Source organism: Calonectris borealis, chromosome W, assembly GCF_964195595.1.
Source record: "Calonectris borealis chromosome W, bCalBor7.hap1.2, whole genome shotgun sequence".
NCBI lineage: Eukaryota > Metazoa > Chordata > Aves > Procellariiformes > Procellariidae > Calonectris > Calonectris borealis.
Genome location: NC_134351.1, coordinates 6562281 through 6576903, shown reverse-complemented (window position 1 = coordinate 6576903; position 14623 = coordinate 6562281). Strand labels below are relative to the sequence as shown.

At 35.3% G+C, this 14623-nt stretch overlaps 1 protein-coding gene across 1 annotated transcript in view; it reads right to left on the bottom strand.

Annotated features, from left to right (window-relative positions):
- The window catches only part of LOC142074680 (GTP-binding protein Rit2), a 174602-nt gene that overhangs the window by 118681 nt on the left and 41298 nt on the right, over window positions 1-14623 (bottom strand). Inside the window, exon 2 of the mRNA XM_075135462.1 lies at window positions 3570-3626. Coding sequence (XP_074991563.1) covers window positions 3570-3626 — 57 coding nt within the window. The remainder of the gene's footprint in view (window positions 1-3569; window positions 3627-14623) is intronic.

Below are 14623 nucleotides of genomic sequence, written 5' to 3'. Positions count from 1 at the left end.
CTCCATTTTACACTCCCTCACCTCCCCATTTCTATTAGGACAGCTCTTAGAAAAAGCCCCATGAAACGCAAGGAAGTACAGCATCAATTCTGTCAGCACTACCTACTGAAATCGTGGCTAAATTCACACAGTGAAGTATCGTGATCACTACTGCCACAATTTCACACCATAGAAAACATAGAGAATGGAGTTGCTAGTGCAAGAAAATTAGGAAAAATATGTAGGTATTTATTAAATTCTTATGTCCATGTAAAGCAAAAGAAACAATAAACCTTATCTTAAAGCTCAGCTGGAGCTTTATAGTAGACTCAACAGGTTGGCTAATACGGAAAATCCATGGACTATCATCCAAACACTTCATAGAACTTTTTTTGTTACTTCCAGAGAATATCACCCTCTCAGTGACACCTACGGAAACTGTTGTTCCTTTAAATGCCCAAAGACAAATAAAACCACAGGTAGGCAGAATATGTTATTTCCAAAGAAGTACACTGAAATCTGAGGTCAGTACGCCCAGAGAAGTTCAGGACAGCTGAACAGTTCCATAAACAGGATACAAATTGCTGCGGAATGAAAGTAGCCAAAAATGTATAACACAAAAGAAAGGCAATATATTGATATCCAGAGAGATCAGTGATCTCACACACAGCTGAAAAGCTATGTTCAATTTTCTGCTTTGCCACTCCGCCGGAGTGAAGGTACATTTTATATGCGGCCTGTTTTTTTCTTTCCTCATCACCTGCTGCTGGATTACTGTGAGAAACAAAACTCTGACTGGACAGATCCCTGTTCTGCCCCAACATGATAACTTCCCCACGACACAAAGCATCTGTTCGTGGCTAGCTTCTTGCGACCTTCGAGGAATAACATCTCCTCTAAGCAGCTCCTGGCATCAGCATAGTCTTGGCCCTGGATATGCTTATTCTGGATCAGCTAATATTTTTTTAGTTAAAAAAATAGTTAAAATATGCCTATCAGTGGATGTACAAAAAAACATGGGATGAATTCTGTGATTTGAGACCAGCGGCTCAAAAGTAGTAAAAGCAATCTCAGCAGTATAAACATTTTCAGTGTACTGAGATTCTTAAATGATTTGTTTGTTATTACAGGTCAGATAAAAAGTTATTCCTTCTATTTAATTTTTGGTTTTGTGTCCAATATTGAGGGGTCATACCACATATTTACTCAAGAGGAAACGTACGTACTTAGCCCAAGATTATACTCTGCTGTTTAGTACATGTTTTAAAGCATGAATAGAAATAAACCTTTCTCAGGATGTCCTCAACATGTTCTGAGAGACAGAAGTGCTGAACAGATAAAAGTGTCGTAATTCCAATTCTGCCTCTAACCAGCTGTGTGAGTTTGAATTCAATATTTCATTTCTCTGTTCCCTATCTCCCTCTCTCTTCTCCTGTTTAGAGTGTTGGTTTTACCGAGTAGAAGCTGTCTCTTAGTCAAGGAGACCTTCATCCTGATTAGGTACTCTAAGTATTCCTGCAGTATGTACTTATAATGCATGACAAGCTTTCCTTCTCTTTATGATTATCTATTATTCATATTGTGGTAGTGTCTAGAGACCAATAAGTTAAGATTATGGCAAGATACAATATATGGATAAATACAGATGGCAGGTGGATAGTTAATAATAAAGATGGGTGTATGTACATAACTTAATTGTGTTAGTAACTACTAATGCTCCTCTTTTCCAATTAGATCTAATGATTATTTTTTTCCTGAGTGCAACAAATGAATTTGTAACAATTCCATAATAGTTTTGCCTTCTTTAGAGTTGACACATCTCATTTTTATTCTGTAATGTTTTTAATAGTTATAAAATTACTAATGGCATGAAGAGTTTATACATCTTTTTTTTTTCCATCATTAAAATACCACAATTTACCAGGAGTTAATATCCAGTAAATGCGGAATACTATAGAAATAATAAATTAAAAGAAATACTACCATTAGCTGCTCTACTTAGCAATGTAGTAATTCTACACAAGTTAAACTTGAGTTTGAAATATTTGAAAATTTCAAAGATAACAAAAAATTGTTTTGGCTGAGGGAGTCGGAAAACCCTTTTTTTTTTTTTTTCCAAAGCAATCTTTGTAAATGTTAATATTTTTAATGCCTCCCACTTATTAGGCCCAGATTCTGCCATCTTCTCCTAGGTATAACTAAATATTACACATGGATAATCCCTATAAATGCAAGGGCTTTTTAGTATAAGTAAAACTAACTAATAAACCACCCTTAAATGAATAAACATTCAGTTCTGCTGATTTCTACTTCGATGTGACATATATTTTTACTACATTCATTGATATTAATGATTATAGTAGTGCCTAAAAGATGCTCAACAACAAGAAAAAACCTAGCTTTTTTACAACCATTCTTGACAGAGTCACAGAATGGTTGAGGTTGTCAGGAACCTTTGGAGGTCATCTGGCCCATACCCCTGTTCAAGCAGGGCTACTTAGAGCAGGTTGCCCAGGACTATCTATACAGTTTTGAGTATCTCCAAGGATGGAAACTCCACAATCTTTCTGGGCAACTTATGCTAATGCTCTCCTGTACTCAGGAGCCCAGAACTGGACATGGTACTCCAGGTGTGGCCTCAACAGTACTGAGTAGAGGGGAAGGATCACCTCCCTCAACCTGCTGTCAACACTCCTCCTAATGCAGTCCAGGATACCATGAGCCCTATTGCTGGCTCATACACAACTTGGTGTCCACCCGGTGTCCAACAGGATGTGAACAGTTGATACCTAATACAACAGGAATCTGGGGCTCTTCAGGTCATTAAATTACCTACTTTTATACTCTGTAAATATCTTCCAAATCTGTACCCAACTTAGAAGGGGGGAAACATTTGAAATGTTTTAATGAGACACAATTTTTGCCACAGCCGTTTTGTATTAAGTGATTTAGAAACAGAAATTCAGTTCAGTCAACCAGAATTCATTCTAGATCTCTCTTCCAGCTCAGACTGTCCCATTGTACTCCAGCCATATAGTCATGCAATGGTCAGCATCTAGAGATGATGACTTTCAGTGTAATGCAGAGGTTACAATGCAGGTAAACCCAATGGTGTTAGTAGAGTATGTGATCCCAGAGCACAACTCCAGTATATTAAATTCAGTAGGCACTTGATCTTTCTAGAGAAGGTCAACTAAGAGTTTAAAAGTGGAAAACAGTACTAAAATAACAAAACTTTAAAAGGCACACTCCAGACTGGAGTCTTTACATTATTTTAGTATTTTGAAAGATTGCTTTCTATCTTGTAAGATTTTCAGTTTCTGTGATTATAATTACACAGCCATTAATAGTTATAGAATATGAAGCCACAAATCTGTTGTTGAAAGAGAGAAAGAGATTTTGTACAAAGCATATCAGGAAGAACTAACTGTGGTATAACCATAACACAATTTAATTTTCAGCACAAAATTAAGGTTTAATCTAAAGTTTACAAACTTGCTTCTATCTAAGTGCTATTTAGGAGCAGCTTCTCATTGTATGGCAATCTTGAATAGGCAGAGAGGTTGAAGAAGAGAATACTCTCTACTCACCTATAGTTGGATCATGATAGTCAGGGAACCGATGACTTATGAACTGCATTGTCATTGCTGGAAAGGAGAAAGACAGAGGGAAGAAGAAAGAATTATATTACTGTCTTTAAATGACAATAGGGAAAAGAACAAGCAGAGAATTCACTCATCCGAGTATCAGCTCAGAAAGTGAGTCAAAAGTCAGTCTTATGTCTAAAGCTGCAAGAATGCATTGGCATCACAGTGATAACTAAGTACTGATAAATGGAAAAAAAAAATTAATTCAACTTCTTTATTTGTCTTAATTTCTTCCTTTGTAAACTGCATTTTGTCAATTGCTGTATTAAAATGTTACATCTTTTTAACACTTGGTAACTACGGTTAACCTGATATTGTCTACAGATGAAAATTGTCATGAAGAAAACATAAAATGTAATTTATAAGGCTGATTCGTAAAAGTTTTTATGATGTTACAAAATGCCACTAACTGCAGTACCTGATCTGATTTCTGGTGCATTTTAGGAATACCTAACTCATTAAACTTGACACAGCAGACAAATGCTTCTGTTAACCACCTAGAGCTTGGTTTCTTCTGAACATTGTTTTATGGTTAATACTACCTGCTTTCAGAAATTTTAGGAAAGTTACACAAGTCTTCAGAAAAATTGCTTTGCATCATTTGGAACAGGTGGCGCTCTGGAAATTAAATTCCAATTTATGTAGAAAGCCAGAAGCATTTATATCCTGTCCAACCATGAGTTTCCAACATGTCGTCTAAAGTTCATGGACTTTGAATAATCGCAAAAGTAGGCTTGCATATTCAATGGTCACAGTCATACCATCAGTTATCAGAACAATATGGGAAGTTATGTTATCTTTGATGTCTTTCTTCAGGAGTTTGAATCTCAGCTCATTTAAAAAGTAAAGGAATCTACCTAACACTGAGAGCTGTGAAAAAAAGACCTTCAAAAGTGAAGTAGGTGAATTCCAATTGAACAGAAGGGTAAAAAAATAGGACCCAACAGATTTTTTTAAAATTCTGCTTGATTTTTAAGTCAATTTCATTATTTTAAATTTTCATGGCTTTTTTAATGCCTGCATTAAAATTCCACTATAGTTCCTATGTGGCCATTTGTTTAAAAAGAAGTACCCTACCTGAATGATAACTATCAGTCACAACAAGTTAAACCAAACATGAGATTCTGCCTTATGTCTTGAACATCTCAGGTACCTTCAATAGCAGAGGTTATGAACGAGAAATGTGACATTTTAAAAATTCTGCGTATAAATACATCAATTTTTAAAAGAGCATTGTTTTAGTTTAATGTTTGTCCTCCTTATATTTTCAAGAATCAGGGGGTTAAGGAGATAGTTTTACAAAATGATACAGACAAAGAGTATTAAACATTTATTACCATGTTAATAAATTATTGCATCTTTAGTGTAGACAAATATAAATGTTAAGAAGCAGCATTATAAATTCATAGTAACTCAGAGAGGGTAACTGTGTAAAAAAAGCTCATTCAGTCTATACATATTATAGAGGAATAAATCTACTTGCAGTGATACTCATGTCTTCTATATTATCTGTTGTCAGATGCATTACTTTTAAGTACTGTGTATGTTTGGACACTTTCATTTCCAGGACACCTGTTTTTTTAATCACAACAGATTTTTAGGCACCTCCATCTGATAACTGTTAGTGGTTTATGAAGAATAAATTGATGCCTAATGTGATCTGCCTAGTTTGCTCTGAGAAGCACAGGCAGCTAGCAGAGATGCTGTTCATATGGTTTATGCCTACACATTTTGAGCTTTCTGAGGGCCCATACCACAAATGAATTCAATTTGTTTCACTACCTGCTGGTTTTTCTTGCCAAGCTTTTTTTTAAAAGCGAACTACTCTGTATCTTATCTAATTCTGTTTCCTTTTGGAGCTATGCCTGCGTCACAAAATCTGTTGTTACAACTGAAACAGAAATTCTCAGAGGATACCCAGAACTAACGGTAAACATTTTTCCTCTCTCCTGAGACAGCCCCAAATCAATACATACCCTCATTACATTCACAGGATCTAAGAGGACTGAAATAATTTGGAAGCATCATAGTGACTTTCAACAGTAACGTGCAAAATGTTAGCCACTGGGACATGTAAAATTTATATCTCCGAGACCACTCTGTGTGTGTGAATATGCATCGTCAAAATTTTCACAGGAACCTAGGCTGCACACAGTGCTTTAGAGGCAGATCTGAAGAGGAACTTACGTCTTGTAATGTCAAGTGCAACAATACTGACCTGTATACACCTGACCCTAGTCTCAGTCCAGAGCTCTACATGAGCTGACTTGGCTATATCTAAAATGAATCCGGAGAGGTACAGAATTTGAGAAAGGTGTTCACTGAAGCACTCTGTATGAAGAAATGAAAACATCATACAGCGAGCTGGCTAGGAAAATGGTGAATAAAAGTCTCTTTTTATATGCTTTTTGTCCCACAACAGCTTCCATGACAGCTCTTCGTCAAGGGCTCCTCCTAACCGCCAGGGTAAGGAACCTCTTTGGCCTCTTTAGTGCTTGTCACCTCTTGCATGGGGGATTAGCACCCTCTCCCAGAAATAGGTTACATGGTTTGGTTTTCTCAGACAGAAGGCATTGAGGTACAGTGTCTGATCTTTTTAATCACTGTATTACAATGTAAAATAAGGAAACTGGGGTATAAAAGGTGGGAATTGCAACCCATCTTCCTCTGTGTGTTCTTTAAAATAAAAATTAGCTTCTTCTGTTAAACCCTACTGAATATTAGTGCAGCAAGCATTTTCAGAGCAGTCATAACAGGCCACTTTTCCTAAGGGAAAGGAACAACTAGCTTTTGGCTTTAAACAACAAACCCCTTACTCCACGAGGATGGAGGACAAGGAATTCTCAAAACATCAGGTCTGATGTACAAAACCAGTTGTGTCCAGATTTACCAGACAATCCAGGTTTGGCTGCTGGACATGCAGAAATGAGTTCTGAATGATGGTCAGAAGTTGGTGGAATGCTTCCCAGACCAAAAAAAGGCTCAATCACTGCTGATATGTAACCATACAACTCAACTGGAGCCTTGGGAATTGGATCTGCTTTTATATATATATATATTATACCCAGCTCTAACATCAAATCCAAAGTAATTTTCCAGAGCAAATTAATTTTGAAAACTAATACCAAAATGGTCTGGGTACTCCATGCTGCTTTATGAAAATATTTTCCTTGATTCCTCCCTTTTTTCCTTATCCATTATCCGTATTTCCATATAAATTAACACTCACACCTAACAAATCCAAACCATCATCAGATATTGTTGTGGCCATTTTCCTTTGGAAATCCAAATAATACTGCTCCAAATTTTTACAGATCTATAAATTAAGCACCTTTAACTCTAATTTATACTACACATAAAGCACTGTATCAAAATGTGCTTTTAAAGCAGGATATTAAAACAGAATAAATAGATAAGACTGATATTTGAATAAATACATATACATGTCAAAGCAGAGTCAGTTAAAAATGGTAAAAAAAAATCAAACAAAACACCTTTTAATCCATAGCAGATATTGTGAAACATTTTGAATTGCAAGTTGCCTGAAAATTTTTAATGAATATTTTATAACACTGTGAAGATCATTCCATTTAAATGGGACATGTACATCACATGGTAACTACTATAAGTAAAAGGATCATTGTTTGAGATGAATAGTATCGTCCTTCTATCCATCTGTGGCTAAGCAAGTGCAGATTACCTCAGTTGAATAAATGTAAGCTTGATATGCATGAGTAACTATGTAACCTTAAAGTTCTCTTGTGTTTTCAAAGTAAAAAAGGGGTTCAGATCCTGCATTTCATTTTTGGTTGTTTCCAATTATGCTTATCCAATGCTCATTAACTATCTAGAATGGTATACATGATATCTATGCTGGCACTGAAATATATATGTTTCTTATGAATAAGAAACTTAGTCCTGTCCGCTGTTTTCAATATAATTCCTACTCTCTTCCTAATAATAATTTATTTACCTCCCAGTAGGAAATGTTATGCTTAGAAAAAGGCTGAGGTTATATTACTTACTCTAAAGCATCCTTTTGATCAGTGTAGCAATACTAAATTTCATGTAAAAGAAGGTATCAACTTCTAAAAATATATGTGTTTGCATGGGCCCACAGGCTAATAGAAAAAATGCTTCAATACCCATGCAGTTGTGCAAGCAGGTAGAGTAGAATCCTGCTGTCCTTCTAATTTGTTCTAACTTTGATTTGTAGCGACAACTTTGAAAGTAGTCCTACACCTATTTTTCAAAGCTGGGTAGTATGTTGCTATTTTACACAATATTCTTTATGGTAATAATATCCCTGATATGAATATTTCATCCTGAGCTCCCTATCCCTCTTTATTCACGCAAGAACTTCCACATATTTATACTCTCCTGGGTGCTGTGTATGACTGTATATTAATCCGTTTCCAAAAGCATCTTTACCCTTATCACAAAATTCTACACTTTAAATAGTCTAACAAACGACCACAGTAGTTGTAACTCAGAGATCTGTGATTCCATATGGTTGATTCACTTTAGTTTAGATCTACTATTCAAGTGGACCTTTAACTTGTATATTTATAAACATTGAGATTTCAAAGATACCAGCATAGAAGACAGGCCTAAAAATAATCTAATATGATAAAGTCAGTGGACTTATAGATTAGTTCATGAAGCTCATGAAAAAAGAAGAAAGCATATAGGTATTATTAGCATAGAGAAGGTAGCAAAGAAGCTAAAGTCTAAAAACAGAACAGTAGATCATATTAACAAAGTATGCACCATAGGAAGCGACTTTGTAACAGAACAGAAAAAGTGATAAATATGCTAACAGTTCAAGAGACATCCTTGCCTGTATCAATCTGTAAAATTAAATAACTTTCTAAAAACATGGCCAGGGCATGTTGAACATACCTGATTTTATTCCTTTGATAAGGTGTTTGTATATAACTAAATATGTAAAAATGTTACAGTGTCAAAGTTAGACTATTTCAGCAACTAAACAAGCTATTATTTTATCTCTGAAATACTGGATAGTTTGAACAGTTCTGGTCTTTCTGATGGTTTCAAACCCACAAGACCCTAGGTATCACCTTCTAAAATGTATGATCTTTTCAAATGTTCATGTCTGAAAACTGGAAAGTTTACTTCTGTTTCATTGGCTTGGAAAAATGACAAACATCCTTATAACTAACTCTTTTGGAGATCATTCCTGAATTTTTAGATTGATTTGTCAAGTATAAAGTCACTTGCAATCATTCTTCTGCCCATTGAGTCTTATCAAATAGATTTTGTAATAACAATGTGCAAACATGTACATGATGAACAGCAAGAAGTGAAGACAGTAGTTTTTCCAAAATCTTATCTGCTCTCTGAATTACATTAACACTCAGAGCAACTTTGAATGGCTGGAGACACCAATAATGTTAGAATATATTATGAAAAAAAAAAAAAAAGAAAAAGTTAGAAAAACTCTAAATATAGTCTGAGGAAGATTTCATGTATGTTCAGTTTCTGCAAGTTTAATAAATCAAGGTTAAAGGCAACCAAGAAAAAGAAAAGCTATTAAAGCTATTAAAGGGAAATTTTACTGTGAAACAAACGGGAGACGCTAGCTATGAACAAATTGAGGCTACAAATTAGAAAATATTTCTAGCCACCAGATGAGGGATTTTCTGAAACAGAATTCAAACATGGATGGAAAAGACAAGAAACTTCTTTGATTTTAAGTTGCTTCTTAAGTGAAAGGATTGCATTGAATCAGTGACACAGAAGGTTTTTTTGGAGAATTTTCCCTTGTATTCTCAATTTCAGGTGGGGAAAACATTAATTTATTGTATGATATTTTAATATAGATAGCATCTATAATCGGGTCTTCAACTAACACCAGTGATGGAAATGAATGTTTGCTTTCCTAAACTACTATGTGCTTTTGATCTCAAACGTTTTATGAAGAGCCTCTTGCTTTCCAGGGCTAAGTTTCCATATGGAAAACATTGCTTTGTAATAACCAGGGATAATTTAAATGACCCTATGTTTATGATATACTTGTGTTGGGGAAAAAAAAAAAAAGAATCTGAGAGAGCTTCATATACAATGTATGCAGTCAAAGCCAGCCCATCTACAGCCTTTGCTGTTTTGAACAAAATGTGTTGGACTTCTAAGTTACTGCACTGTTATCTTTTTTCCTATCCCTTACTAAGTAATCTTAGGAGATAGCAGACATCTTTACCAGATGACAGCTTTCCAGGTCACAAAGGACTATGTGATTTGAGTACATAATTTGTATTTATTTTATCTATGCACAGTATGTTTTAAAATAAATAATTGACAGCAGTAGTCACCTGAACCAAAACAAAAGGAGTCAGAATGATGAAATAATGTTGTTTCATTCAAGTGCTTCGCTTCAGTGTGAACCAAAATTGCCAAACAACAGCTACAATGTCAAAGGTGAAAGAGGTTGGTTGATGTCAGTGGAGAAAAAATCATCCAAACCACCAGTCTTCCATGATGACATGTAGCTAACTTGATTAGATGGAGATCAAACCCTTTATCTAGAGGAGTATGTGAATGACCTGCCTCACACTGAAATCAACAGGATTACCCATTGTACCATTGTTGAGGTAGTGTTGTGTTAGACCTGAGCACTGAACATCCATAATGGCTGAAGGTTATTTCTACCAGAAGGTATATGACAAGAGTCTTGAGGAGTATCTGTTTCAGTCAAAAAGACGAATGAGAAGAAGAGTGATGTCTAATGCAGGGTATTACAGAGATTTAAGAAATTTTAAGAGTACGGGGAAGGTAAATAGAGAATGATTATTTATTCTCTCACCATATGAGGCAATATTATGTAGCAATAAAATATTTTTGCACATTGAGTATAGTTAACTGCATGATTGTCCCATGACATGGTAAATGGCAGACCGTATTGCTGGATTAAAAAATTTGATTTTTTTAAAACTGGTTCTAATAAATTTAAAGATCTCACCCCATGATAAGACACTCTTATCTTCATACTGCTGGAGGATGTGAAGTTTTTCCAGGAGAAATTTTAATATCTTTTGTTTTGTTCATATATTCTTCCCCAAACAACCACTACAGGCTAGATTCACTAGGATACCAGCCCAAAGGCACCTTTGTTCTGATCCAGTACATTTTTACATTGTTATACCCTGTAAGAAATAGGATAAGAGCTTTACTACATCATTTCAGGGAGGAATGCTGCAAAGTCTGTGAGCTGCAATTATTAATTTTTTAGGTGTTACAATGTATTATTTATTGAGCGTTGGCTGTGAAATGAAGGCAAGTTAAATTTTATTTCTCTGGGTTAAATTCATTCTGGTATATTAGAAAAATACAGAAGCTTGCTGTACAACAATCTACTGCATATGCTAGGCTGCTGATACAGCATTGCTTTTTATGCTGTTTTTTGCTAAAGTGATAGGTGTTTTGTTCACCTACCGAAACTAAAGTCCACAGCAGAGTAGTAAGCATCAGAAGGGCAGAGTCTTAAAAGCCAAAAGTCTTTTAAATTAAATCAGTCTTATTAGAATGAAAATCAAACACACAAAACCCCAGAACACGTAAATTTTAAACAGAGAAAACTCAAGTTATTAGGACAGCCAGAACAGAACCAGGGAACTCTTCCGTGTCCTTTGAATTGTAGCAGATGGATCCTTCTGTTATCTTGTGTTGACTTGGTCTTGGTTAAAGACTGAGCTGCTGAAAGCACTGCACAGACTTCTGTGGTCCCCTGAAAAATTATTTCCATCATCTTCAAGGCCTGTACATCTTTTATTTGCTCCTATCAGTTCTGCATCCCATTTCCTCTCTGGGAATCCACACTTTCTTGCGGTCATGGTCTCTCTATCCCTCCAGAGGGCCCCAGCTAGATCCCTCATTTCCTTGTTAAAAAAGTGTAACACACAAAACTACTAGGGAAACATGGTAAAATAAGTCTCAAGAGAAAAACGGAACAAAACAAACCCAAAAATGAACATATATAGTGATTGAAATAGGAGAGCTGGTTTTGTTGTTCAGACTGCAGAACAAGAGAAAGGCTTGTTCATACAGTTTTGTACCCTCTACCATCGTAAAGTAAGAGCAGACTAAAATCAAAATACATTGAAGTGGAGTTGGTGGTGACAGAGCATGGCAGAAAGCAGCTTTCTCTGGATAATAGTCACAGTTTTATAATTTCACCTCTTGCATCAGAAGGAAACAAAGGACTTGATGCAGAAATCTATATATTGTGGCAATATGTGCCCCCAGAGTAAAAGCAAAGAATTAGGAAGCAGAGGAGGAGAATCATTCCCTCAGAAAGAAAAGGTAGAAAAAAACCTTTATTTTATTTTGGGTCTCATCTTGAATGAATAAATAAAAATCACTAATCTCAGAGTATCTCTCAAGCTGCATTTTCTCACAAGTATTAGACATAAAGACATGAGTTCTCACTATTTCTCTTCAAAGTGTGATCAAAGTGCAACAAAGACATGTTTGGTTACAGCTTTCCAGCAGGGACTGAAGGACAAAAAGAGAAATTGTGCAAAAATTCATCCTGCACTTGAGAAACTTTCAGGAAACCTTCAGCAAAAGTGCTCTCACTGCAGAAAAGTTCCATGTCTTCTGAATCAGCACATTCTGGTGAAAAATGGTTGTACTAAAAACTTCTGACTGACATTAATATCTACATCCAGACTCAGTTCCTGGTGCAATATAGGAAGGCAGAATGCACTGCATTATAAAATTAATGTTAAAAATTCTGTGCAGTGTTTAAGGAAACAGGGAAGCAGATGAGAGTTGTATTTATTCCCCATATAAGAGACATCATCATAATGTGATACAAATTAACGATAATGACAAGGTAGATTGCTACCACTTATGCACCGTTTCTTCTGTAATATGTCCTGACCCCTACCAGAAAGGTCTGCCACAAAAATTCTGAATATTCCCTACCCTGCTTAGCTTATGCGACTTGACAAGATGCATTAATAAACAGAAATTACTTCTGGTAAATGCTGCTATTAGCGCATTTTCCCACGGTGTTTCTTCCATCAAGTTAAAATCGGTGAGAAAACTTAATGTGTCTTCTACTGTACTTCAGCTAGAAAATCCAATGGTAACTTAAACCTTCCATTAGTGAGCAATCCAAAATGTAATGACATAAAAAGGTTTTAAACCAGACTCCAGTATAATGTGATTTTTAAAACAGAATACATTGAATAAAGCTAGAAAGACTCAATTTTCACATATTATTTCAGAGAACAATAGAGCTGATCTTGAATCATTACAAGTAGACACATTCCAATTAAAGTCAATGGATAAATCTCCCAATTTTACGAAGGAAGTACAGCAAACGAGAAAAATATAGGGTGGTTCTTTATCCAAGTGGGCCCTGGCTTGCAGCTACCAGTCTCAAGTATGATTAGCTCACTGTGAAAAAGACTTTCAAAAAAAGATAAAGTCATTCCATTCCATGAAAAGAAACCTTTCAGCAACCACATTTATTTCTCTCCCTTTTTTTAACTGCTGACATGTTTCCATGTAATGATAACTTGAGATGCTCTGACTTGGTTTACTGCTGTTTCAGGTAGTGGTAAATTAACACTGTTTGCAGGTTTCCTAACATAAACTAGTGGTTAGCCCCTGTGATATCTTCCATGTGAAATTATACCCCACACATCAAACAGTGATGAATTGGCAGTGACAGCAGCTGTATTTTCTTGCGAGTGGGAGAATAGTTGCTGTTCTATAATGTGGTACCAACTTTTCTGTACTTCAAACCTATGGTCTGGAAAATTGATGACACATCAAAGAGGAAGATACAACTCTTCCATTTAACCCCTCACACAAGTCTTATTCGGGGCTAAAACGCAGCCTAGCTTTTATTTTTTTCTTCCTTACCAATGTTAGAGTTTCTCAACATATCAGTTAAAGTCCTGTAGAGGATAATATCCAGATTTGCAAATATTGTTGGTACCCAATTCCCTCTAACTTAACAGGGTTTAGGTGTTTATCTGTCCTTGCTGATCTGAATAATATCCTGTGTCTCTCAAAAATTCAGATCTGTTTTTTAAAGGTGTGGATGATTAGGATGATGAACTTGTTTCCTGCTGCTGAATGAACTTTCATTGAAATGAAATACTTCGTGGAGAGAAAATTGACTTGGATGAAATTCAGGAAAAGAAACTAAACCAAATAATGGTAAATTTACTGCTTTGGATTGATGATATCAAAATTATTCAAAGTACAGAACTGATTTATTAATTTTACTGTTAAATATTTTATAGCATATTACCTATATTTACACTTCTACTATAAATTATATGATTTATAGATAATTTTTCATCATTTTCATGATCTGTTGCAAAATTTCAATTTACTAAGGTAGCTTAATATGCTGGCTTTCTTCTTCAATGCAAAATGTAAACAAAATTTTAAATACTGTATTTTGCTCAGAAATTCTCTGATCCGTTCTTTTAACATCTGACACAATTTTTCCAGTGATAACAATGGTATTCAAATCATATTTAAAGGAAATAAACTAAGAAAGAAGGAAGCATATCTGAAGATATATTTAAAGCCAGAAAACTGACACCAGGATATTACTAAAATCTCCCCAAAAATCTGAATTCATGATTAATCCCAGAATGTTGTTCTCAACAATTTATTTCCTACTTATATACTTAAATTTATATTTATCTCAGTGGAGTTATTTATCTCAGTGGAGATAAATATCACATAATTTGCATTATATGAGTTTAAAAGTGTTCTTCACTACAGACGTGACTTTGAACTGACCATATTTTCCTTGTCAGATCTCAGAGATGTTTCTCTCTCAGCTAATTAGGCAACACTTCACAATGAAGTCAAATCTGACACATTATCACGTATACGAACGTGAGTTCTTAATGTCTTTTCTACTGTATTAGAAGAATTTCCATAAGATTAGAGAAGGGTGAGGCTTTTCAGTCGGTGAGGCTCTTCAGTTGTTTACTCCCCTCTGC